This window comes from Balaenoptera ricei, chromosome 13 (assembly GCF_028023285.1).
Source record: "Balaenoptera ricei isolate mBalRic1 chromosome 13, mBalRic1.hap2, whole genome shotgun sequence".
In the NCBI taxonomy this organism is placed as follows: Eukaryota; Metazoa; Chordata; class Mammalia; order Artiodactyla; family Balaenopteridae; genus Balaenoptera; species Balaenoptera ricei.
This window is the reverse complement of record NC_082651.1, coordinates 15,980,234-16,006,626: the sequence shown is the minus strand read 5'-3', so window position 1 is coordinate 16,006,626 and position 26,393 is coordinate 15,980,234. Positions and strand designations below refer to the sequence as shown.

General features: G+C 53.6%; 1 protein-coding gene across 3 annotated transcripts; it reads right to left on the bottom strand.

Annotated features, from left to right (window-relative positions):
* Positions 1–2,147: 2,147 nt before the first annotated feature.
* On the bottom strand, positions 2,148–16,382 carry CAPG (capping actin protein, gelsolin like). Of its 3 annotated transcripts, none has more exons than XM_059942702.1 (10): positions 16,321–16,382; positions 8,951–8,986; positions 8,616–8,788; positions 8,356–8,510; positions 7,998–8,165; positions 6,096–6,245; positions 5,657–5,749; positions 5,029–5,161; positions 2,918–3,006; positions 2,148–2,327 (listed from the first exon to the last, which is right to left on the bottom strand). In XM_059942702.1, exons 2-10 carry the CDS (start codon positions 8,971–8,973, stop codon positions 2,262–2,264), a joined length of 1,050 nt encoding a protein of 349 aa, XP_059798685.1. In that variant the 5' UTR covers positions 8,974–8,986; positions 16,321–16,382; the 3' UTR covers positions 2,148–2,261. The 3 variants fall into 3 exon arrangements, with proteins under 3 accessions (XP_059798685.1, XP_059798687.1, XP_059798686.1); XM_059942704.1 differs by lacking the exon at positions 16,321–16,382 and adding an exon at positions 15,467–15,554; XM_059942703.1 differs by lacking the exon at positions 16,321–16,382 and adding an exon at positions 15,057–15,083.
* Between the last annotated feature and the right edge of the window lie 10,011 nt (positions 16,383–26,393).

The following is a 26,393-nucleotide window of genomic DNA, read 5'->3' as shown; positions in this document are numbered from 1 at the left end:
GAGTCTCAAGTGTTCTCCTTCCAGACAAGCTCTGTGCCTTCCTGCGGCCCTGTTACCCCAGGGTCCCCTTTAGAGCCAGGCACTCGGCCGGGTGACGTCCTGGTTGTCTCTGGTGCTGGTCATGGGCCCAGGAGAGGTCGCTGTGCCCTGGCCACACTCCCGCCAAGTTCATATACACTGTCCAGCCTCACCCTGCTGCACGTACAGACCGGGAGACTGCACGCTGTAACCAGTGGGCAAGGCGGCTCTGGCTCTTGTTAGAGTTGCCTGGTGTTTGTCCTATATTTGCTTCTGGGGAAGCCGGCTGTTGTCGCTCCACTCACAAAAGGGCCTCCAGGGCTTTGGCGCTGGGGAGCGGGGGGCAGGTGAGAGCCCCACTAGGCTGCTCTCCCGTCCTCTGACCTCCCTCAAGTAGAGTCATGGAAGACAACTGTCCAGCCCCGCAGGCCTCTCCAAGCCTGCCCCATGCAGGGGGAGGCCCATCACAGAGGTGGAGACAACAGATGGCCACCCAAGTATGGAAGGGACTCCTGTCAGCAGGACGCCTCAAGGGTGGGGCTGGTAATGGACCCTGCTGTTTGCCTTGTGTCGTCTCTGACCTGAACTAATCCTCTGTCCACCTCCTTCATCCTGACGGGGTGCTTAGCTGACCAGCAGAGATGGCAGCAAGATTACTGGGCCTGGTGGGGTTAGAACGCAGCCCAGCCTCCACTTCGGAATGTCAAGTTCAATGGTTCCTTTCCTGCAGATTTCTTTCCCTCGCTCAGACCTTGAGGCCAGCAGACCTTGACCGTGAGTGCTCAGCCCACAGCACAGCAGGGACCAGCACTCGGGGGCCTCTAGCTGGAGGGGAGGCCAATGGCCTCTGCAGAAGCCTGTCCCACATCACCCTTGGTGGGATGCTCTCCATACAACTTTGGACCTGGGAACATTCGCAATAACAGTCCAGGGATTAAGCTGCAGTTCTGTTGATGGATTGGTTGCGAGGGACGTCTAAATGCTCTGAAAGTAGATGCAAAAATCTTAATCTGTGCATTTTTCCTGGGAAAGGCCTTCCAAGGCCTTTCATGAGAGACTTAAAATGCTTCACAGCCCTAAAAAGGTCAGAACCATGGATTTGGTAAAACCCTTACTCTTTCCCCTTTTAAAAGTCATCCCTGGCACACACTCTTTGCAGAGGCTGTCCAGTGGACTCCCGGGATATCTCTGTGTGGAGAAAAGAGCAGGGGGACACACAGGGAGCTGATTTTTCTATGCTTCTTAGCACAAAAATCACTGAGATGAACTTGATCAGAATTTCTGTTTGGGACGGAAGATCCAGCGTGTCAGAGCTCAGAAGCCACAGAGCCCTGAGGGCCCGGGGTGAGGGTGGCTCAGGACAGCTGCAACCCTGCCAGGCCTCGTGGACTCCAGTCCTTCTGGTCTGGGCTCCCGCAGCTACCGCCTTGCTCATATCCCCCCGCCAGGTCATGTCCCCCAGGGTGGGACTGCTTTGGGGCTACTCCATTCTCTGCCTTTTTAGCTACCTAGCCTCTTTGCTATTCCAGCCACTACCCCGTTACACAAGAGAATGAACTAGGGCCTAGATGAGGAAAAGCAACTTGCCCAGGCTCAAACAGAAGCAGGTGAGAACCAGAACCCGTGACACTCGGGCACTAGCCTGGTGCTTTTCCCACGGCCCCACGTGGCCCTGAGCTCATCAGCCGAATACCCGATGCAACGACGTGCCAAGCCAGCCTCCCGCACAGAGGTGTAGAGCCGTGCTCTTGCTTGGTGATCATACATCACTTGGAAGCTGCCCTGCAGTGGGTTATTGGGGCGCCTGAGGAAGTACTGGCTTGAATGGGGGTGCATCCCATACCCGCCGCCACAACCTTCTCCCAGTCGGGAATGTGAGACTGAACCGAACCTCGGGCTGAAAGTGATCCTGAGCCCTGGCCCTGTGCCACCTCCCTATTGGGTTCACAGCAGCGCCTGCCAGGCCCACTGGGACTCCTGGCCCCTCTGCCTCATCAAGCAAAGCCAGCTCTGGCCTCTCACGGGTTGTGGAATTGTCCCCTGGGTCCGACTCCGCCCAGCATGAGGAGGAGCCAGGTGACTAGGTGGGGCGGGAAGAACTAGCCCAAGGCAGGCAATGCAGGCAGAGAGCAGGAAGAGCACTGGTCTCCTTTATTGATCATCCGCGGGGGCCTCTCGGCGCTGACCAGGCAGCTGGAGGAGAAGCAAGCGGGCAGCAGGTGGGGGCAGGGAGACGCCCGCCCTCATTTCCAGTCCTTGAAGAATTGCTTGAAGATGGGACTCTCGCGGCCCTGGGGCAGAATCTCCACCTGCGGGATGAGCAGGGGAGGAGTCTGGCTCACAAGGTTGCCACCTCTGCCTCTGCGGGGGAGGGCCGGAGCCAGGGAGGAGGGTGCTGGGCACCAGGCCCGAGTCCATATGCCATCCAGGCCAGGGATGCTCCTCCAGATCAGCCAAGAGACGAGAAAGATTACAGGGACGCGGGCTGAGAAAACAGATTGCTTCAAGGACTCAGGTGCAGTTTCACAGATGCACCAATTATACATGAGCCTTATCAGCTCCCCTCAGGATGACCTGTGGTGTCGCCGTGTGCTGGGATGAGAAGGGGCAGAACCAGCTAGGGACCTCGGCCCAGAGGAGGTGCACAAGCTGCCCAGAGGCGCACCCGACTTGCTGGGCTCCCAGGGGAGCACTGCCCAAACATCCTCTTAGAAAATAACATGTATTGTAAAACTTGGAAGGATTGACAAGCGCTTTCCCACAGGGTGGGTCTGGGAGGGCGGCCTGACTGCTTCTGACTGTGCCCCAGGCTTTCCCGCCCTTCTTGTCCAGTCTGAGAGGCAGGAGGCCAGGGAGGAGCCCGAGGGGGAGGGCGCTGGGGGGAAGGGAGGCTCCGCACCTGAGTGTTTGGGGCGTACCGCATGCGGGCGATGAAGTCCTCAGCCACTTGCAGGGCCGCCTGCCGTTCCTTCTCGTTAGCTTTGCGCCCTGGATCATAGGGAGGAGACTTTAAAAATTTTTTTTATTTCTTGGCCGCTCCGCGAGGCTTGCAGGATCTTAGTTCCCCCAGCAGTGAAAGCCCAGAATCCTAACCACTGGACCGCCAGTGAATTCCCAGGAGGAGATTTTGTAAAAGAGAAGGTACCCTCTCTAGCCCACATCCCACTTCTCTCGAGGAGACTTAAGGGGGTTCAGAGAATAGCTGGCTCCTTTTAAAATAAATGGAGCAGGAGGCACTAAGAACACTCAGGGGGCTCTTTGGAGGTGGGAGGTTAGCCCCTCCCAACCTGGCAGCTCCAGATGAAAACTGCCCTCTGCTCGCTCCAATCATCAAAGCCCTCTGCTCGGGCCAGGGCCCCAGGGATATTCAGGGAGAACTAATGTCTCCCTGGCATCAGACTCTCAGGGCCCTCTCTCCCACTCCAGGGCTCCTCACCTTTTGAGTCCGTCAACTGCACTGTTATCAACTGTTTTTTTGCAAAATGAAATTGGACCAAAAAAAGGATGTGATTGACTGTGATCTTACTCCCACAAAGCCAGATGCCAACATCGGCCTAATAGTTATGCCAACTAAGAGCCGATAAAAAGGGAGAGCAGCGTCCTCCCTTCCTGCCTGCAGGCAGTCCCTTTAACCAAACTGCGCTCCAGCTGGAGGCGCTTTTCCTAGGAAACAATGCTGTGAACTGTGGTTGGCTCTCCAGCCAGGCTATGAAAATCTAATTCGCGACAACGTGTCTGAAATTAATGTGCTGTATCCTTCCTTTGTGATTACAAAATACTTCTCTTCCTAGCTCCCAAGTTTCCTGCTTCTCCACTGGTTTCTTGGTTCTTTTTTTTTTTTTTAATATGCATTTATTTGGCTACGCCGGATATCTTCGTTGCCACGTGCAGGCTCTGTAGTTGCAGCGTGTGGGATCTAGTTCCCTGACCAGGGAGCGAACCTGGGTCCCCTGCATTGGGAGCGTGGAGTCTTAGCCCGTGGACCACCAGGGAAGTCCCGGTGTCTTGGTTCTTTGCTTGGGGTTAAATACACTTCCGTGGGCATCTGGGAGCACCACGCCCACCCCATTGGTTCTGTGGGAAGGTACCCAGAGGCAGGAGGGAAAAGGCAGCCCCAGAAGCACAATGCTCCCCCACCCAACTGCCTTACTTCTTAGAAATCTGCCCTGCTGCTTGCCACTCCTGGCCCTTCCCTGAGGCAGGAGTGTTACTGCCTAGTAGCTGCCAAGTTAGAACACCTATCGTTTCTCCATCCTCCTGGCTGGGAATTTCTCTTGGCCTTGGTTGACCCCACAAATATTTTATTGAGCACATGCTATCTCGTCAGGACACTAGAGACCATATGGTTCCTGCTGTCAAGAGGTTTATAATCTGGGCGGGGAGGTGAGACACGTTCAAGAAAAGACAAGCACAGAGAAATAAGGAGGCTCCCGGTACCGCTCAGAGACTCAGAGCTTTGTTGCATTTTCAGAGTTGGATCTAGCAAACAGGCTTCCGCACAACAGTGTTTCATTCCCAGCCAACCCAATCTCTTGGAAAAACAAGTTTTACCAGTTCGCTACCCACTGCATAAGGTGGGATTTCATATCTAAGATTGATCTCTCACACCCCAAGGCAGAATGGCAGGATCAGGGGTCCCAGCGGTCAAAGGCCTAGGACAGCTCTGTGACAGTGGCCCTAACACGCAGGCCCTGGGCCAGCAGCAAGGCCTGGGAACTGGTTAGATGTGCAGATTCTCAGGCTCTGGTCCAGACCTCGTGAATCAGAATCTCAGGGGTGGGGTCCAGCTATGGGTGTTAACAGGCCCTCGGGTGATTCGGAGGCAGACTAAAGGTGCAGAGCCCTTGCCTGGAATTAACGGGCTGGGCACAGGAAACCCTGAGAAAACCCACAGCCGCGGAGGCTCCCTGAGTCAGCCGTCTCTGGGTCGGCCGAGCCCTCCCGCGGGAAGCCTTGCCCGGTCAGAGTGGCTGCAGGGGTCTCAGGCTGGGGTGCAGAAGCCACACGTACCCTTCCAGATGTAGATCTTGCTGCAGAGCCCGTTGTCCAGCACAAAGCAGTCGTCGGGTATCAGCATCTCGGGGGCAAAGGGGCTGGAGTCGGCCACCTTGGTCAGGCTCATCTGTCCAGTGGCATCAGAGACCTGGGGGAGGATGGGCAGTGCCGTGTCACCCTCCTCCCTGCAGCACAAAGTCCTAATCTCCACCAAGGAGCAGCTGCCTCTCCAGCTGCGGCACCTCCCACCGCCCCAGGCCAAGCAGCAGACCGGAGGTGGAGGGAGCACGACAGGCAAATCCTGGGCGACCCCCAGCCCTACTTCAGGCTCAATCACCGCCTCACAGAGCCCCAGAATCCATGGAAATTAAGTAGACTCCAAATTAACGAGTGAAGGTAAAGAATTCCACAAAGTAAAGCTCAGCGTGGGCTTGTTTCAAACCTTCTCCAAGAATGGGCCGGAAGCGAAGTGGCATTCATCTCCTCCAACATCCGTTCACTTCCCATCCTACCCTCACTCCAAGCCCTGGAAAAACCACCCTGGTGGCCGGCCCAACCTCCCACTGCTTTCTCCTCTCCTTTCAGCCCCACAAGCACCACGCTCGTACCCAGCCTGGTCCTAGGGCAGGCCTGGGGCGCCCACCTTATACAGAGCCGCAGCCTGGGCGTTTGTCCGGTCAGCTGTGAGGTCTTCCTCAGGGTCGCCCTCCTTCAGCGCGGGCTTGGGGCCCAGGACCTGCAGGGGTCAGGGCGGGCCACGTTTCCAGGGATTCCTGGGCACTCAGCCTGGACCTTCCCAGCCCATCACACCCAGGGCCACCGCCCCAGTGGGACAAACTCTGTCTGCACAAGGGCGCCGGGCACAGGTGGGGAGGGCTAGGTCCTCCTGCCCGGCCACCAGCCCCTCCGTCCCGAGGGGTACTTGACTCTGAATCCCACCAAGGCACCCGATGAGTTAGCCAAGCCCTGAGCAGCACCGCAGATGCCCTCACAGCCCTCCACCCGTCGCCCTCGTGCCCCCAGCTGATCACTGCCTCTCTCAGGGGCTTCCAAGCAGAGCTACCCTCCCCACAGCTCTCCACCTGGATCATGTCGGCAGGCTCCTCCCCATCGGTGACAATCTCCACCCGGGCCTTGCCCTGGCGCTCGCTGTCCCGAATGGCCAGCGCCAGGTCCCGCGCCTTGTTTCGCTCCAGGATGTTGGACTTTGCACCACACCAGGTGAAGATGTTCTGGAGGGAGGTGGGGAGGCGCGGGTTAGAGCCGACAGCCTGCATCCTGCCCTTCACAGGGTCCGCAGAACTGCCTTCTGAGGCAAGACGATCAAAGACAATCAAGAAGGCAGAGGGGAACCAAGGCCTCTCTGGGGACGGGAATGACAGTCTTTCGCAAGAGCGATTCTCTGCCCCCGCATCCCCATCTTTCTCCACATTACTTGTGTCATATATTGAAACATCTTTATCTTGTTTATAATCTATCTTCCCTGACTAGAAAGTAAGCCTCCTTAGGGCATGAGTGTTTTGTTTTGTTTGGCTTGGCTTGGCCCACTGCTGTAGGCCCAGTGCCAAAACAGAAATGGGCACATCGTTAGGCCCAGAATAAATAGTTATTGAATGAATGAATGGGTGAGTGACATCCCTGGGCCCAGTATCTCACACACCTCTGCACCCCCGCCGGGCACGGCCCTCATCAGCCCTCCTGAACGGGTCCCCTGCCTCCATCTCACTACTTCCAGTCCTCCTTCCAAACAGCATCTGGGTTGCTCTTCCTGCCCCAAATCTTTAGCACGACAGATGCGGTCCAGACCCTCAGAGAATCAATCTCCTCCTGCCCTGGATCTCAGCTCCTTAGCCATTTCCACTCCCACCGCTCCTGTTCCCACCCTGGGTCCCGGTCAGGCTACATCCTTCCCTGCTGTCGACATGCATGTCTGCACCCTTATCTGTCTCAGTGCCTCGGCTTACCCATCATCTTCGCCTGGAACGGCATTTCCCCTCCGTGAGGGTCCAGTCAAATGGCGCCTCCCTGGGACAATGGCTTGGGCTTGGGCTAGAAGGCCTCTCCCTGCCCCCAGCTCCCCCAGCACAGGCCACTGCCCCTAAGAGGGCCCTCATCACCTCCTGCCGTGGGTTACAGCCAGTGACAGGCCCGTCTTGGCTGCCTGCCCTGGGTGAGCAATTTGTGGTCCCCGTGCTGGCTCAGAGCAGGCACATAGATTCACGGAGGGAAGGGATGAGTGAAGTGATTAACGCATGGGCTGGGAGGCGGCTTAACTCGGAGCTACAAAGGCTCCAGGAGAAGGAGAGAGTAGGCTCCAGTGTTAGAGGCAATGGCCAGACAGCAGAGGGAGGTTTCTGTCCTAAGAAGTACAGGGATGTCTTGTAATGGCTGCAGCGACCCCACTTGGAATGGGTTTAGAGCTTCTCAGCCCCTCTCCCTTTGCCGTGGCCTCCTGGTCCCTGACCTTTTAAAACACAGTGCCAGGGGGCTTTCCTGGTGGCGCAGTGGTTGAGAGTCTGCCTGCCAATGCAGGGGACACGGGTTCGAGCCCTGGTCTGGGAGGATCCCACATGCCGTGGAGCAACTAAGCCCGTGAGCCACAACTACTGAGCCTGCGCTCTAGAGCCTGTGCTCCGCAACAAGAGAGGCCGCGATAGTGAGAGGCCCGCGCACCGCGATGAAGAGTGGCCCCCGCTCACCGCAGCTAGAGAAAGCCCTCGCACAGAAACGAAGACCCAACACAGTCATAAATAAATAAAATAAAATAAAATAAAATAGTATTAAAAAAAAAAAAAACACAATGCCAGGGAGTTCCCTGGCAGTCCAGGGGTTAGGACTCAGCGCTTTCACTGCTGTGGCCCCGGGTTCAATCCTGGTTGGGGAACTAAGATCCCAGAAGCCTCAAGACACGGCCAAAACACACACACACACACACACACACGGTGTCAACACAGGTGGGTGCTCAGTCAACCCTGCCTACCCACCTGGCCCAGGTCCAGGATGAAGCAGTCCCCTGTGTTGAAGCTGTCCCAGCTCAGCGCCCGCTCGGTGGCACGGATATTCTTCTTGCCCTTCACCTGGTAGAGTTTCTTGATGGCAGCCGGGGTGGCCAATGGGGAGCTCTTGTGAAATGCTGACTCCACGCCGCCTTCCTACAGCCCAGATGGCCCGCCTGAATGGAGGCCCGAGCGCTCCACACCCCATCCCACTGGGAGGCAGGCAGAAAGGTGGGGAGGACCCAGCCCCGTGTGGGCCTGCGACTTTTGCAGGGTAAGGACCAGCTGGAAGGGGTCCCGACTCTGAGAGCAGCCGCGGGTTGGGGTACGGGAGGTGGGCTCTGACCTGGTACTTAAGGCCACGTGGGAAGTAGCTCATGAAGAGGTCGGACTCATTGCCCTGTACTTCTCGGTGCTGCACAGGCCGCTCCCCAAGCAGGGTGTTGAGGTGCACGGCCAGCACGGCGCAGGCCCCCTGCTCATCCCGGGACGACTGCTGGCCTGGGGCGAGTGGGAGGTGGCAGGGCACGGCCCGTGAGACCCTTGCCAGCCCCGACCCCTGCCCGGGCCAGTCCCCCCACCAGTCCTCCCAGCCGCTTTACTTACCTATCCACAGGTGCAGGTCGGAGAGCTCTTCCGGGCCATTGTGCAGCACTAGGTAGGAGTCTCCCGAGAAGAAGATGCCCTGGTTCTCAGGGGCCACGGGCACCGGCTTCAGCTTCTCCACCCGCCATATGTGCAGGCCGGGATCCTGCACCGAGGCTGGGAACGGAGAGCCACTGCGGGAGGGGGGAGGGTTGGTGGTGGCCGGAGCCCACAAGTGGTGGAGGAGACAAGCAGAGAGACCTGGGCAGGCCTGGGGACTGTGGTGTGGGGGTGAGGAGGGGCAGCCCTTGGAAGAGAAGAGGGGAGGGGTGAAGGGAACGGGGTGCATAGCCTACCTCTGGGGGATGGGTGAATACATGCTGTCTCCGGATCTGGAAAGACACAAGAAGCCATTCTTATTACAAATGTCATGACAACCAGCCTTCACACTGGTCTGGGGAGGTCCTTCCGGGTGGCCAAGTGCTTTCATACTCAACTAATTCATCTCCAAGAGCTCAAGAGGAGATTATCCCTGGCTCCATTATGCAGGCAAAGAAACTCAGGCTCAGAGAGTCTAAGTCCCAAATCACACAGTGACTAGTGAAAACGACTAGGAGTCTCTGGCCCTGGGCCGGTGTCTTCCACTTGCTATGACCTCTTCTGCTTCCAGACTCCTAACTCTGGGCATTGCATGAGGCTGGGATACATCTCTCTAAGCAATAACTGCTTATATTTGAAAAGTCTAAAGTCAATGACTTAAAATCAATAAACCAAAAACCAAAACAACAGAGAAAATCAATGAAGCTGGTTTTTGGACAAATCAATAAAATTGATGACCCTTTAGACAAACTGATTAAGAAAAGACTCAAATTTCCAATATAGAAACAAAAGAGATGACCACCACTACAGATTCTACAAGTATTAAAAGGATAAAGAGAATATTACAAACTTTATGCCAATACATTTAACAATTTACACGAAATGGGCAAAGTGCTTGAAGAACACAAATTATGCAAGTTCACTCAAGAAGAAATAGATTACCTGAAGAGTTCTAATATCTATTAAAGAAATTGAAATTGTACTTAAAAACTCCCCCGTCCCAAAAAAATTCCAAGTCCAGATAAATTCTACCAAAAACTTAAGGAAGGGGCTTCCCTGGTGGTGCAGTGGTTGAGAATCCGCCTGCCAATGCAGGGGACACGGGTTCGAGCCCTGGTCTGGGAAGATCCCACATGCCGCGGAGCAACTGGGCCCGTGAGCCACAACTACTGAGCCTGCGCGTCTGGAGCCTGTGCTCCGCAACAAGAGAGGCCGCAATAGTGAGAGGCCCGTGCACCGCGATGAAGAGTGGCCCCCGTTCGCCGCAACTAGAGAAAGCCCTCGCACAGAAACGAAGACCCAACACAGCCAAAAATAAAATTAATTAATTAATTAATTAATTTAAAAAAAAACTTAAGGAAGGCATAATACCAATTCTACACGAACTCTTCTAGAAAACAAGAGAGCACTTCCCAACTCATCCCATGCTGCCACCATTCTCCTGATATAACAAAACCAGATAAATACATTATAGAAAAGAAAATTAGACCAAGATCCCTCATGAACACAGGAAAAAAATATTAACAAAATTTTAGCATATGGAGTTCAGAAATATATAAAAAGATAAAACATCATGACTAAATAGGGTTTACTCCAGGAATGCAAAGTTGGTTTAACATATGAAAATCAATGTAATCCACCCTATTAACAAGCCATATAAACAAACATAAAATCATCTCAATAGATACAGAAAAATTATTTAGAAAAATTCGATATCCATTTTTGATTTAAAAAAAAAAAGCTTTTAGCAAACTAGGAATAGAAGGGAACTTCCTTAACCTGATAAAAGGCATCTACCAAAAGCAAACAAAAAAATCTCAGAAAAACAAAAAAACCTACAGCTAACATTAGACTTAGTGCCTTCTCTAATACTTAACTCCCTCCCTAGGGAATTTCCCCCAGTCCCAGGCATCAGCTATCACTTTTTTTTTTTTTTTAATTAATTTGTACTGGCATATAGTTGCTTTATAATGTTGTGTTAGTAACTACTGTACAGCAAAGTGAATCAGCTATTCGTATACATATATCCCCTCTTTCTTGGATTTCCTTCCCATTTACGTTACCACAGAGCACTGAGTAGAGTTCCCTGTGCTATACAGTAGGTTCTCATTAGTTATGTATTTTATACATAGCATCAATAGTGTATATATGTCAATCCCAATCTCCCAATTCATCCCACCCGCCCCCTTCCCCCTTGGTGTCCATATGTTTGTTCTCTACGTCTGTGTCTCAGGTATCACTTCTGTACGCCCAGCTCCCCTCAAATGCCAGGATGATGAATATCATCTTTATTCTGTAGGTCAGTAAGAGCAACCTTTTTTGGACAGAAGTTATTTAGGGAAAAAAAAAGTGCTAAAGGCAAGCATTTTAAAAAAATACTATCGTTTAAAAAATTTCACAAGTGTAGTAGCTGTAGCTTCACTCACTCTCTTTCCTGTGTTCCCATGACTAGAGGGTTTCTTTCTTTGGCTGAAAATGCAGAGCCCACACCAGCAAGCACTGCCACCTAGTTCATGCTATGCAGCTAACAGGGAGCCCCAGCGGTGCAAGGGAAGGACCTGGGGAACTTCGGGGTTAAAAGGCACCCTGAGGAGACTCTTGGGGGCTGGGGAAGCAGGAAGGGCAAAGGGCAATCTTTGGGGGATGGACGGGAGAGCAGAGGATGTTGAGTCTGAGTAGCAAACAGAGGGGGAAACAGGAGCAGTGGCCATGGGTGTAAAATACCAGGTGAAAATGACTTTCCTTTTCCTTCCTAACTTAAAACATAGCTGAAGGCATTTTTTGGAACCACACTTCCCCAAGGTAGAGGGGAGGCAGTGAGGGGGAGGTTTGGGGGAGGGAAGCTTTAACGGTTCTCCATCCCACACAGGGTCACATGCTGTGCCCACATCCCTTGTAACGGACAGCTCAGCCTGCGACTCAGGCCCGAAGTGGTGAGGTGGCCACCCCCGAGACCGAGCCGGTGGGGAGAGTTCGTGGACAGAGATGGCGTGAACAAGTGGGCCAACTGTGAGCTGTCTAATTTTTTTTTTTTTTTTGGCCGTGTCACACGGCATGCAGGACCTTAGTTACCCATCCACCGATCGAACCCGCACCCCTGCAGTGGTAGCGTGGCATCCTAACCACTGGACTGCCAGGGGATTCCCATATTTTTTTGTTCTGTGTCCTGACCTGAGAGCTCAGGCCATAACTCAAAAGCAGGCAGCCCACTTGTGGGGCTACAGGCCTCCGAGAACCACTGCGGTGTTTTGGTGAGGGGGGTTGGCTGCCTGGCCCTCATCACTTTGGCTTTCCAGCCCGGCCGCCGGTTAGAATTACCTTGGGATCTTATAAAAACATCGAGGCCCAGGCCTGAAGAGTTTGATTCCACGGATCTGGAGTGAGGATGGGCATCTGCATCTTGAACTATGTTCTAGGTGGTTTTATGCTGCCAGTTAACTCTGTCCAGAACAGCATCTCACACCTGCCTGCACATCAGAGTCACCTGGGGGCTTTAAAAAAATCCCAATGCCAAGGCCAGTTAAAACCGGACTCTAGGGACTTCCCTGGTGGTGCAGTGGTTAAGAATCCGCCTGCCAATGCAGGGGACAGAGGTTTGAGCCCTGGTCCGGGAAGATCCCACATGCCGCGGAGAAACTAAGCCCGTGTGCCACAACTACTGAGCCCGCGTGCCACAACTATTGAAGCCTGTGTGCCTAGAGCCCGTGCTCCGCAACAAGAGAAGCCACCGCAGTGAGAAGCCCACGCACCGCAGCAAAGAGCGGCCCCCGCTCGCCGCAACTAGAGAAAAGCCCGCGCGCAGCAACGAAGACCCAACGCAGCCAAAAATAAATAAATAAATACAATTGATTCTTTAAAAATAAAAACCAGACTCTCCAGGGTGGAGCCCGATGTCAGTGTTGGAGAAGTTCCAGATGACTCTAAAGCTGCCCGCCAGCCTCCTGCTCACAGCTCTCCCCCGCAAGCGCCCACTGCCATTGGCCTGTCACTCCTCGCCCTCCAGCTCCTCTGCCCAAGCCCGCAGCTCCTCAGCTTCCTCAGTGTGAACCTCCACCTCACGTCCATCCAAGCCCCACCACCCCTCCGGGCCCATTTCAAGCCGCAGCCATCTGAAGAGGCTTCTAGGACACTGGGTGGCCTCGGCCTTCTCTGGGAGTTCTCCCAGCCCTCTCACCTAGGAGCACACCCTTCATTTCCTGCTTACAGGCTGTCTTGGAGCATGACCTGACAGCTCAACCAGAGCAGGGGACATGCCCGGTACTCCTGCATTCCTTAAGCAGCCCACAACAGGGTCTATTCAATTCCATTCAGGGTCTATACTGGGAGCTTGGCACTGGGCAAAATGAGGGCGGAGGGACACAGAAATAAAGAACAACCCATGCGAGTCTCAAGGTCTAGCTGATGGGGGTGGTGAAGCAGGAAGCCATCACATGCAAGGGACCGCAGACAAACTTCCCCTACGTGGGGAATGTCACAGAATCACAGATGTTGGCATTAGAAGGAGCCTTAATACTTAGTTAATCCTACTCCACATCTGCCTCCTAACATGCACCTAAACACGCACGGTGCAGAAATCCCTACATCCCTCACCATCCTCTTCTCGAACACTTCCAGTGATGGGGAACTCACCACCTCAAAAGGCAGCTGCTTCTGTACCTCTTATGTTAAAGCCTTTACTTTTTCCCACTCTGCCACAGTGTGCTGCGTTATGGGCCTGGCCATCTCCCCCACTAGACTATAAGGCCTTTTGAGGGGGAGCCATATTTTGCCTCTTTGGATCGAGCTGGAACCTCACACTGTGCCTGGCACCCTGCAGGCACTCAGAGAATGTATTTGATTAACTGGACTTTCTCCAATTATTATACCAGATGGAGCCTAAGAGGTAGCACAGGAGGGCTTCCCTGGTGGCGCAGTGGTTAAGAATCCGCCTGCCAATGCAGGGGATACGGGTTCGAGCCCTGGTCCGGGAGGATCCCACATGCCGCGGAGCCACTAAGCCCATGCACCACAACTACTGAGCCTGAGCTCTAGAGCCTGCGAGCCACAACTACTGAGCCCACGTGCCACAACTACTGAAGCCTGCGCGCCTAGAGCCCGTGCTCCACAACAAGAGAAGCCACTGCAATGAGAAGCCCGCGCACCGCAACGAAGAGTAGCCCCTGCTCGCCACAACTAGAGAAACCCCGCACGCAGCAACGAAGATCCAACGCAGCCAAAAAAATAATAAATATAAATAAATAAATTAAAAAAAAAAAAAAGAGATAGCGCAGGAAATCAACAGGCAGGAGCAGCCCTGGAGGCACAAAGCAGAGGCTATGGGTAGGGGCAGGATGTTTGCCCTGCAGGCTGTCCCAAGGTCCCGCCCGACTCAGGAAGGAGCCGGCCTTTGAGGACACACTGTGAAGTGGGGGGTCAGTTACGCAGACCTTTGCGGCAGTGCTTGCCAGCTGTCAGAATGACAGGTCCTCCCCGCTATCTGTGCCCTCCTCAGATCCCGAGTCCACTGATGCCCAACAGGTCCCTTCACCGCACAGTCCCGGTTTGCCCTTAGGTGTGAAATGCAACAGCCCCTACCCTCCTCCCCTAGAAAGAGTAAGGGGCGAGTGTCAGCACTAGAAATGACACCAGCTCCTCCCAGCCTGCACCCTGGACATCTGCAGGAGCTGCTGGGCCCAGAGGCCTCGCCTGGAAACTCCTCAGCCAGTGCTCTCTCCCTTGACACCAAGCAAGACTCCTACCCTTTCCTGGCTCCACCTTCGCCTCCCTCACCCACCCCCACCCTACCCCAGGCAGCTGGCTGGACCGTGGGCTGGGGTCTTCTTGAATTTGCAAAATAATGGACCGTGCCACGAGTGGTTAAGACTCCACGCTTCCACTGCACGGGGCACGGCTTCGATCCCGGTCAGAAAAAAAAATGGACCGTGCCACACAGTTTAAATTCAAATGCGAGGCCTGCCCACCTGCCCCCAGCCATTCCAGCCCACCTATCTACCATCACGCCACCATCCTGTCTTAGGAACAAGTGTCCTCAAATCTGAATGCACCTCCGGGCTGTCTGAGGGCCTTCAGGTGTCCGGTCACTCAGTGTGGTGGCCTCTGTCAGGAGGTTGGGCACCACTTCTCCACAAGCCAGGACAAGCCCCGGCCCAGGAGTTCCTTATCCGTATGGTGAGCCCAATCCACCCGTTGCCCGGGCAGCTGAGGCTCCAGTGACTGGAAAGGACAGCAGGTGGGGCACACCAGTCCTGGACAAAGCGGCTTCCAGAAACATGAGCCTCTGTTTCTGCCCTCTCCTGCCCACCTAAGAGGGTCCCGGCCAGCCCATCCCACGCCGATCCTCCCTCAGCCTCCCTCCACTTTCACCTCTCCGTGCAGCTCTGCTTCCTCCCACTTCTGCTTTTCAGGCTCTGCTTCCTTCCAGCCAGCCCCACCCCACCCCCCCGCGGCCTCTCCCTTCCCTCTGCTATCTCCTGATATTCCCACCCATCCGCCCCACCCCTGGGATCCTTCCCCAGGTGGTGCCGAGGGAAAGGGTAGACGGTGCCGGGCGGGCAGGCAGTCCCCGACGGAGGAGATCGACATTGGGGGCTGGCAGGGAGTGCGGCCAGGCTGGCTCCTCAGAGACCCCCATAGGGAGGTGGCGGCCCACGCCAGCTCGGAGCCCCGTCACAGTGGCCTCCGCCGGCTGCAAGCCAGGGCTGGCAGCTCTGAGTCTGGGACCTGTGAGGGAAACCACAGGAAAGCCAAGACTGCCTATGTTGTTCCCCACTCACCAGACTGAGGCAGGCACGTCTGTCTGCCTGGCCCCAGCCTCTGCTGGGTTAGTCACATTTCCTGGGTGGGGTCACTGGCTCTGCACCACTTTTTCCTCCTTCTCGACTTGCCTTTCTCCTTGCCTGAATGCATACATTTGATTTTTTTGTTGCTGTTGTTAAAGCTCAGTTCCCAGGGAGTGGCTGAGGCCGGGAAAACATTCTTTGCTGTGTCCTGCATGCTGGATGCCCCTCAGATCTACCCTTGCTCAGCTTCTCATTCACCAGATGTTGACTGTCACACAGTCTCGGCCCAGGGTGCTCTGAGGGACAGCAATAAAAATAAGCATGGTTCTGGCTCAACCCAGGGGCCATCTTGCCTCCATCACATCAAAAGGCCCTGGAGCTAGACTGGTCCAACTCGCTTGTCCGCTTTCCAGAGGAGGATACGAAGGCCCTGAGAGCACAAGTGACTTGCCTGTGATCACACAGGGAGCAGGAGACAGAGCAAGGGAAGCTTCCACGCCCTCCTGAATCCGTGCAAGAGGATGCAGCGGAGTCCAGAACTCTGGCCCACCTGTCCTGGACACAGGCCAGGCCTGACCCAGGGTTGATCAACAGGCTAGTTAAGAGATAAGGCTCAGCCTTCAGGGTCAGGCCCCACCCAGGGGGCAGCAGTGGAAGCGAATCAATGCATGTGTTAGAATTTCTGGACCAGAACAAGATAAGTTGAGGGTCTTCTTCAAAGAACACAAACGCTAGCTGGCACCTGAGTGTCTCCATGGCCTTAAAAAGAGGGTCTTGTCCTCACGAGAGCCAGAGGCTGGGCAGATAACGTGACAGAATGGGAAGAGTTGGACAGTTTGGCTACTTACTGGCTCTGCTTCCTCCTGCAAGTGACTTAACTTCCTGGAGCCTCCCTGTGCCCTACCTGTAAAAGGGGCATGAAGACAAAAGTGAAGATTAAATGAAATGGTATAATTAATGAGCAAATTATAGACGCTCAATAAACCTAGATGGCTTTCTCTTGCCAACACAGAATTTACCATGGGACCCCAGCACCTCCCGAAGCAATGCCCCTTCCCTCTCCCTTCACGGTTTAGCAGAGGGATGGAAAGTTAAACCCCACATCACCTCTCCTCGCCCTGCCCCCCACCCGGCCCCAGCGAGGTTCGTCGACGCTGGTCTGCACTGGTGCAAAACCCGGGTGACTCTAGGGCTCTGGACTCTGCAGGGCACAAGCAAGGGCACAAGGATGAATGGGAGTCACTGCTCTCTCTCCACACTGGACCCTCACCTGGCTAAAAAGGTGGCCCCATCACCACGGGGTGGGTGCGGGGTGGGGGGGGGGGAGACGTTTGCGAACGAACAGCGAAACAAAAGAGCAGGTCAGTTAAAAGAGTCTAGGACTCTCTAGAGCCTTGGAACTCTAACAATAACTAACGTTATTAATCACAGTATCTGGTAACCAGACTCTAAAAGTTGTTTTTTAACAGACTCATTTTTCCTCCCTCTCCGGTCTCCCCAGCAGGTATGCTCAATTTGTCCCAAATGGAGGAAAATAAAGCATTTCTTTAGCACTGACTCACCCCCTCCCGCCCCTCCTTACGGGAAACGAGGAGACCTGACTAGACACGTGGCTGTGCCCCTAGGAGAAGAAGGGGGAGCCGGGCGCGCAGAGGAGGGGGCCCGCGACCAGCTGAGCCCCTCCGACCCCTTCAGGGGGAGCCCGGGCGCCGGGTGGTCAGACCCCAAGCGCTACTTGCCTGCCTGCGCCCTGCTGCCTTGCTCCGGCCACTGTCTCTGCCGCCCTCCCCTCCCCTCCCTTCCCCTCCCCGCTCCCGCCCCCGACGTGACCGGCTAAAAGACGCCCCGAGTGAATCAGAGGGAGGGGCCTGAGCTGGCTGGGGGCGCTGCTGAGCCCGCCCCTCGCAATAGTCGTCTCCTCCGCACCCCCCGCCCTTCCCCCCCACCCCCCAGCCATGGGGGAGACTCGGCTCCGAAACGAACCTAGAAGTGGGGCGGGTATTCGGGAAACTAACAACAGAACTCTGCGGAAAACTTGGTGAGAGCAAGGCAGTGTTCACAACCCACTCAACTGTTAGATTTTTGGCCTGGATTAAGCTGTAACAGCTACTCTCCCTTGAGTGCCTACTATGTACTCAGTGCTTTAAACGTGACCTCGTTCAGTCTTCACAACTATTTGTCATTATGCCGCTTAATAGATGAAGTCTCCCGGAGGCTCAGAGAGGGTAGGTAACTTGTCCAGGGTCACACTGCTAGTTCAGTAGCAGAACCAGGATTCTAGGCTGGTCTGGCCTCAAAGCCGGTGCTAGAACTGGAACTCCTCACCCTTCTCGTCTTTTTTTTCTTTCTTTATTTTAAATTTTTTTTGGCTGCGTTGGGTCTTCGTTGCTGCACACCGGCTTTCTCTAGTTGTGGTAAGCGGTAGCTGTGGCGAGCAGGGGCTACTGTTCCTTGCGGTGCACATGCTTCTCATTGCAGTGGCTTCTCTTTGCGGAGCATGGGCTCTAGGCGCGTGGGCTTCACTAGTTGTGGCGCACGGGCTTAGTTGCTCCGTGGCATGTGGGATCTTCCCAGACCAGGGATCAAACCCATGTCCCCTGCATTGGCAGGCGGATTCTTACCCACTGCACCACCAAGGAAGTCCCACCCTTCTTGTCTTTATTCAGAGGAAAACAGGCCAGCCAGTGTTTGCGCCCAGAGGCTAGGCCTTCCAGAAGTGAGCAGGACAGCAAGTGGTCCACACTTCCATTTTTGCTTCTGAATGGAGCGAGCCCTGCACCGCAGGCAAACCCCGGCAAATGTCAGCTGACGAGAGGCATCAGGATTAGGACATGGCCCCTTGATGCAGTGGTAAGAGGACTTTTCCTTTCTTGGGAAGCAGCTTGGAAAATCCCAACCAGCATGACTTTCTCCAAGGCCCAGTGATGGGGCCTGGGGTAAGGGAAGGAATTCAAAGCCTGGTTCTACCCCTTTCCATCTGGGCAACAATGAGCGACTACACTCCATTCCTGAGTAATGCTTAGAAACCGCCCCACATGTCCACCCTCCTCTGACCAACTGGTCACCGACACACTCAGCCTAAATATCCCTCCTCGAAATGTGCAGTAATCCCTGACTTCCTCCTTAGTCCTCCCTGGGTGCTCTGGGCATCAGGCCACTGGGCCATCTGAGTCTTCAGACTCCGTGGGAAAACTTTTCAGCCATACCCCAGGAGCAAAGATGGAATTATATCCATGGGCCACCTAGTCAACCCCTGGCCCGCTTCTGGACAGCTGAGCCCCACCAAGACCCTACTTGGCATACTGTATGCTATGCTATGCTAGGCAGAACATTTCCATTTTCTGCATTTTTAAGGTAAAATTTACAGTGAAAATCATAAGTGTGCATTTGAATGAGTCTTCACATATGCAAACACTCATACAACCCACATCCCTACCAAAATATAAAACACTTCTACCACCCCAGAAAGTTCCCTCACCACCCCTTTCTCTCATCTGCCATGTGTGCCTTCCCCATCACACTGTTAGCTCCTCCAGCCCAGGGACCGTATCAGGTCATCCTTGTGACCCCAGCACCCAGCAGAGCATTCAGCAGGTAAGAGACACTCCAAAAAAAAATTTTTTTTTTTTTTTTTTTTTACTGAATTAACAGAGAGCAAAATCCTCAAATTCTAGCAATGCCCTAGCCTCTGTCACCTTGGGAAAGTCACTTAAACCTTCTGAACCACAGGTTCCTCACATGTGAAACAAGTACAATTACCCCAGCCCTCCTACCTTGAGGGATTGTGGGGGTCCAATGAGATGACCTATGGGAGCCTCTTTGAAAAGAATAAAAGCCTAGACACATGCAGGCTGCCGTTACCATTATTATTAATAAACTCCTACTTCTAAAACAAACATCTGGCTGAAATAAACCAGGAGAGGAAGGCATCGGAGACTGACTTCCAGGTTTTGGCTACTTGGGCTCTGGCCAAGGTCTGCAGCCGCCCAAGATGGCCAGTTTTCTGGTTCTGTGCCCATAGACCCAGGCTACGGACTGATTTCCGGGGCTAAGCATTTCCTGAAATTGCAAAGGATTCTCCCTAAGTGAGTTCCCAACCTGGCTTCTAACTACCCTGCCATATGGCCCTCTCTGAGCCTGTTTCCCATCTGTAAAATGCAGCACTAGACAGGAGTCCCTTCTGGCTCCTCTGACTCCAATCCAGAGGGGCAGATCAGGCTGAACTGTTGCATTTCCTCAGCCTGGGCGGGGCGGGGCGGTGGCGGGATGGCAGGGATCTGTTGAAATACCTGAAAATTCCAATATCACAGCTCCCCCAGAATATTCCTTTGAAGGCACTAACTCAGGATGCTGCTAGTCTTTTTTTTTTTTTAATGAATTTATTTTATTTTATTTATTTTTGGCTCCATTGGGTCTTCGTAGCTGTGCGCAGGCTTTCTCTAGTTGCGGCGAGCAGGGGCTGCTCTTTGTTGCAGTGCGAGGGCTTCTCATTGCGGTGGCTTCTCTTGTTGCGGAGCACGGCTCTGGGTGCGCCGGGCTTCATTAGTCGTGGCTCGCGGGCTCTAGAGCGCAGGCTCAGTAGCTGTGGCGCACGGGCCTAGTTGCTCCGCGGCATGTGGGATCTTCCCAGACCAGGGCTCGAACCCGTGTCCCCTGCATTGGCAGGCAGAGTCTTAACCACTGCTCCACCAGGAAAGCCCACTGCTAGGCTTTAAATTTGATCTGCAGTGAATTTTTCTAGATCATTTCAGCTTCTCTGAGGAAGAGCTGGGGGTCTGGATGGCCGTATTTTCTGAATAAAGCTCATGATTAGAAAGTTTCTTTTCAATCACTGCTGGGTGCTCAGAGGCATCCTGGATGGTGACACCGCAGAATTCCTTGGTGACCTATTGGGAAAATAGGACTGTCCAGTACAGCATGAATGAGCGGGCCAGGAGAAGCTCTGGTGGAGCATTGTGGTGGCAGGGAGGGTACCGAGTGACTGGGGCAGGAGGGACTGGTCCCCAGGGAGGACACGAGAGGACAGGTTTACCCCCTCAAGGCCAGGGTCACATGGGGTCCTCACGCCATTGTAAGGTCATGATAAGAGTTAACACTCTTGAGTGTTGGCACTATATGCCAGGCACTGTCCTTCATATGATTTTCTCATTTAATCCTCCCATTTGCCCTCTAAAGTAGATCCTCTTATTATCCTCATTTTACAGATGAGGAAATGGAGGCCAAGTGGGGTCAAAATAACGTGCTCCGGGACTCAGTAAATGCAGAGCAAGGTGGTAGGACCCCCGGCCTCCCCTCCCAACTATCACTGCACATCACTGCTCTCCCTCCTCCTCGCCCAAGGCCCATCCTGCTCTCGGCATTGAATGCTAGTGCCAGCTCTGAGTCCTTCACACATAAGGGGCTACCCCTGCTCATCCTCTAGACACTGGAATTTAAAATTTCAAAAAGGGGCTTCTCTGGTGGCGCAGTGGTTGAGAATCTGCCTGCTAATGCAGGGGACACGGGTTCGAGCCCTGGTCTGGGAGGATCCCACATGCCGTGGAGCAACTAGGCCCGTGAGCCACAACTACTGAGCCTGCGCGTCTGGAGCCTGTGCTCCGCAACAAGAGAGGCCACGATAGTGAGAGGCCCGCGCACCGTGATGAAGAGTGGCCCCCGCTTGCCGCAACTGGAGAAAGCCCTAGCGCAGAAACGAAGACCCAACATAGCAATCAATCAATAAAATAAATCTTTAAAAAAAAAAAATTTGAAAAAAGTTTTATTTATAAAAATAGTACAGAGTACTGATACATGCTACAACCTGAATTTTTAAAACACCATGCTAAGTGAAAGAAGCCAGACACAAAAGCCCACATATCATATGATTTCATTTATATGAAAGGTCCAGAATAGGCAAATCTGTAGAAACAGGATGTAGATTAGTGTTTGCCTAGGGTCCGAGGGGATGAGGACTTTAGGGGGTGACTGCTAATCAGTACGAGTTTCTTTTGGGGGTGATGAAAATGTTCTCAAATTAGTTTGTGGTGACAATTGCACAACTGAGAATATACTAAAAAAACACTGAATTGCACATTCAATAAGGCTGTCAACAAATGAAAGGGCTTTGTAACCTATAAATGGTAAGGCCTGGCTCGACCCATTTGTACCCTACTTAAAAAAATGGTATAGAGAGGTTCCACGTACCTACGACCCAGCTTCTCCTAATAGGACATCTTACTTAACTACAGTAAGTGTAACTTCCCCTTTAAAGTGTGGCTCCTGAAAGCCCAGCACCTTTTCTCCAGTGCTTCAGAGTTCAGATAACACCTCACCCATGCCCGGAGCTTTACAGTTTACAAAACACCCCCTCCACACACAGCTCCCACCCCACAACTTGATCCTCAAAGCAAACCCATGGGCCAGTGTCGCCCCATTTCTTGGTTTTCGTGGTCAGAAGAGCCCTCTTCCCTCCCTGGGCTCCTTCTGTAGGGTTGCTAAATTTGACTAAATAAAAATGTTATCTGTCAGCTCTATAGGGTAATCACCTCTAATGTGTCCAGCCAGTCCTGGGCGGGTCTGGTCATCATTTTGAGACACCACTGATCGCAGACTCCTAAGAACTGAAAGGGCCCTGGACTGTCGCCTAGTCCAGCCTTGCCCAGCAGACCTGGGCTGGGCCTCCCAGGCCAAGTCCTCACTCTGGCTTTCCCCACCTTCCACCCCGGCCAGAGCGCGCCCCTCTTCGTGCCTCAGTTTAGCATCTAGCGTCTTGTCCTCCAGGCGCCGGCATATACATCGCGGGGGCGGCGGACCGGGGGAAGGGCTGGGGGAGTTCGGCTGGAGCTGCGACACCGCGCCAGACCTACTGTCCAGATCCAGGGCACGCGGGAAAAAGCAGGAATAAGGATGGTACCACGCCGGACCCAGGTGGGACCCCCCAACCTGCGGCCCCACCCAGGCCCGAACTACAAATCCCAGCAAGAGTGGGCCGCGGGGCGGGACCTCGGGAGCGGTGGCCTGCGATCCCTGCGCCAAGCCCGGGACCAGTGGGCCCTCGGGGGAGAGATCAGGAGGACGGAGACGCCACAGCGGACCTCGAGACACACTCACAGACACACACAAACGCACAGACACAAACGCGCGCACAGGCCACGTTGGTCCCTCCCCCACAAACTACAAATCCCAGCAGGCAGTGGGTGAGGGGGCGGGGCCTCGGGGAGGGTGGTACTCCCGACCGGAAGCGAGCGTCTGGCGAGGTGGCATCACCAGTGCGGGTTGTGGTCCCCCCTGCCGTGGGGAAGAGAGCCCTTCTTTCCCCGCAGCCTGGCTCTCCGCCCCCGCACACACTGCTCCACCGTGGGGTCGCCGGCCCGAGCCCTTCTCAGCGATCCAGAGCCCCGCCCTCCCTACCAGGCTGGGACTGCCGGGGAAGGGGATGGCCGGTGGACGCTTGGGCCAGCCGCCTTGGAGGGACGCAGAGTCTGCCTCCTTGACCCTCTCCTCCATCGCCTGGAGCGAACTCCCTTTTCCTGGAGCGAGGAGCAGCCCGGACCTTGAGGCAGGACTAAGCCTGTTGGGGTCTCTGTGTGGCCTGCAGGTCTCCTGGAGAAGCCCAGGGAAGGCCAGGGTCCTTCGAGTTCTGGGGTATAGGTCAGGATGTTCGGTCCACGGTGTCTGACCGCTCTCAGCGCCCTGCGCCCAGGCATCAGCTTTATATAGCAGAGCCAGATAACAGTGAGGGGCTGCCAGGAAGTAATAACCAGGGCACTCTCATTCAGTATGCTCGCTCTCAAAGTGCTCACACCTCAGCGTCAAGCGCCGGAACTCTTGTCCTAACTTCCCGGGTCGCGTTAAGTATCCACTGAGACACTACAGCAGGGACTTACCCAAGCCCTTCAGTGCCAGTCAGGAGCTCAAGGGTCCACCCTGTCTGGTGGGATGAGCAGTGCTGAGGCCCCACTTCACCCACCTTCCGGGGCCAGGGCAGTCTCTCTCCTGAAGCCTCTTCTCAGCTGATTTCTGGCTCCCAAGTGAGGATTCAGGTTACACCTGTATCGGGAGCAGTGACACCACAGTGGCCAGCAACACATTGGACTTTCTGTCTCCAACCCCATTTTCAGAGTTTACACTTTCTGATCTGGCCATATACTGCTGTGACCCTGATCATCAAGGTAGATAGGAAAATACTTAGTTTATGACGGTATAGCCACGACCCTGTAATGTCAGTGAGAGTTTATTCTTCTGTAGTTGGGTGGAGACCAGCTGCTTCCTAGACATATTCCTAAATTTAATCTTGGAAAAATTAGAAACATCTCTAGAAAGGATATTCAAAGTAGAACGCCCAGATTCCCTTTGGTAGCCAGAGTAGGGGTCATATGTACTGGTTAGGTGGTCTCTAAGCATGTCCATTGCTGCCTGGGAAGTTCTCAAAGGCTTGGTTTTCCAAGTATTTCTGTTAAGACCGAAAACAGTGGGGAAGGGTAGTTGGGGGGATAGATTGGGAGATTGGGATTGGCATGTACACACTGGTATATATAAAATAGATAACCAACAAGGACCTACTGTAGAGCACAAGGAACTCTGCTCTATAGTCTGTAATAATCTAAATAGGAAAAGAATTTGAAAAGGAACAGATACATGTATATGTATAAGTGAATCACTTTGCTGTACCTGAAATTAACATTGTTAATCAACTATACTCCAATATTAAATTAAAAATTAAAAAAAAAAGACTGAAAGCATTTTGGCCCCTTTCCTGTTTGCCCATTTCTGTTCCTTAAAAGAACCTAATTACAGGAGTGAGTTCACTAAGCAATTGAAACTAACTCCTGACTTATGCTCTAACCTGTTGAGTCTTTTCCTAGATAAAAAGAAGTAAGAATAAATAATTAAGCAGTTTAAAAAATGACTAGCTCTCTATCCGCAATTGCCCCTTTAGCAATCCTGCAGGCAGATCACACCTGAAGAGTCAGCCAGTCTCCACTCAGTGGAGAATGATGTAGAACCCAACCTCCTGCCTTGATGATTCACTGAGATTCTTCCCCCTCATTTTTCCCTTTAAAAACTGTTATGGCTGAGCAGAATCTTTGGAGTTGGTCTGTGGACGCGAGTCTACTTTCTCCCCAGATTGCCCACTCTTCTGGTTAAAGCACCTTTCCTTTCTACTGACACTTGCCTCTCAAATTATTGGCTTCTGAATGGGGAGCAGCCAAACCTGGGTTCAGTAACTAGACAACCAGCTTTTTGTTAAGTAGCCCCTCTGCCCCTAGAGACGAGAGATAGTTACCATAGAAACTTGGAGACAGCCCTTGCCCCATCACTGCACTCTTTATAAGAACCCATTCTCTCCTGCATTCCAGGACTTAGCACCAGACTCTTGAATCAGTAAGAGCCTGTGTGACTTGCCCAAGGATATGCCAAAGCCATTTAATGCCTATCTCTGCTTCCTGAAGATCCAGCCAGCAGGGTGCAGTTAAAGTAACAGGGCAGTGTTATGAAGTCATGACAGAAAATGTGTCTAAGGGTAAGGTGCACCAAAAGTTGGGTTCTTTCCCCCTCAGGACCTTGGGAGCGACTCAGGAATATACATATTCTATACTTGAAAGTACCTGCACCTATACTGGTTACACATCCTGAGGCAACAGCAAGATTCCCATTTTGGCAGAGACAGCCTTAGCGCATGAATGCTTTCAATAAAAGTTTGTTTAAACTGGCATTTAAAAACCATAAACAAATTCATTGTTTTAGTAACACCTTCCACCTATAGTGGAATTAGAGTTGAAGTTATCTTTAAGGTTTTGAATACTGTTTGTACATATTTTTCTAATCTTGCATTTGTATAGGACTTCACAGATTTCTGCTGAGTTTTCCTTGCACCGACAACTGGATGAAGCCCTTGTCGGTGGTCCTGCAGGCCACACCCTTTCCTCTGGCAGCCAGTCTAGGGGGTGAGGGACAGGCCACCACGCTTCTTCTCACCACCAGGGGCCGCCCTTTGCGGTGGAACAGCTGCTCAGGTCCGTAGAGCGGCAGGGACGACGGGGTGGGAGGCACTGAGGGCTTTGGTCTTGTGTACATAATTAGATGGCTCTGGCCCAAGGCCCAGCATCCACCTCCGCTCTGGTCTCAGCTTTTCCGTTGGTAAAGGTGGGGAGGGTGATCTCAGGGCTCTCCACACCTATCAAGGAAGGATGTGCGGATGAAGACACATCCGTGAGTGGCAGCGCCAGGTCTCTCCTAGGGGGAAGGTAGAAGGCAGGCCCGTTGTCCATAGTCTTTCTGCTCATCAGTCCTGGGAGAAAGGAACAAGGAAGCAACGGCAACAGGAGATGCCTGGCTCTCCGGATATGAGCTGAAGAAGAAAGAAGCCTAAGCAGGGCCATACAACATCTGGCCAAGGCGGGGGCTGGGGGGGGGTGGTGGTGTGTGGAGTGCAGGGAGAGTGGGGGGGAAGAATAGATGCCCACCCCCCCTCCACTCATTAAGGTAAATAGAGGAAAGGATCCAGTAGAGTGAGGGCAGGGTCAAAGGTACCCAGAGAAGAGTCCTTGGTAACCATTTGCATTTAGAGAAGCAGATAAACAGGGAAAGGGCCTCAGGACACTGTGCTCAGCCTAGGCACGGTGGTCAGCGTCCGGTGGCAGGAAAGGAGCAAGCCATGGGCCTTTCAGAGGAGAGAGACCGAGGCTGTTTGGCGGGAGGCGGGGTCTTTGAGCAGGCGGTGAAGAATGAGTAAGGTTTGAATGTGCAGCTACAGCAAATAGTTTTTGAGAGCCTGTTCTGTGCCAAGCTGTGGGCCGGGCACTTGGGATTTGGCAGTGAACTGGACAGACACAGTTGCTACCCATTTAGAGCTCTCACAGCTGAGTGGGAGTCCACAGTCTAGCCCTGAAATGTACCCATAGATTTAATTACGGTGGGAGCCCAGAAAGTGTGTCGGGGA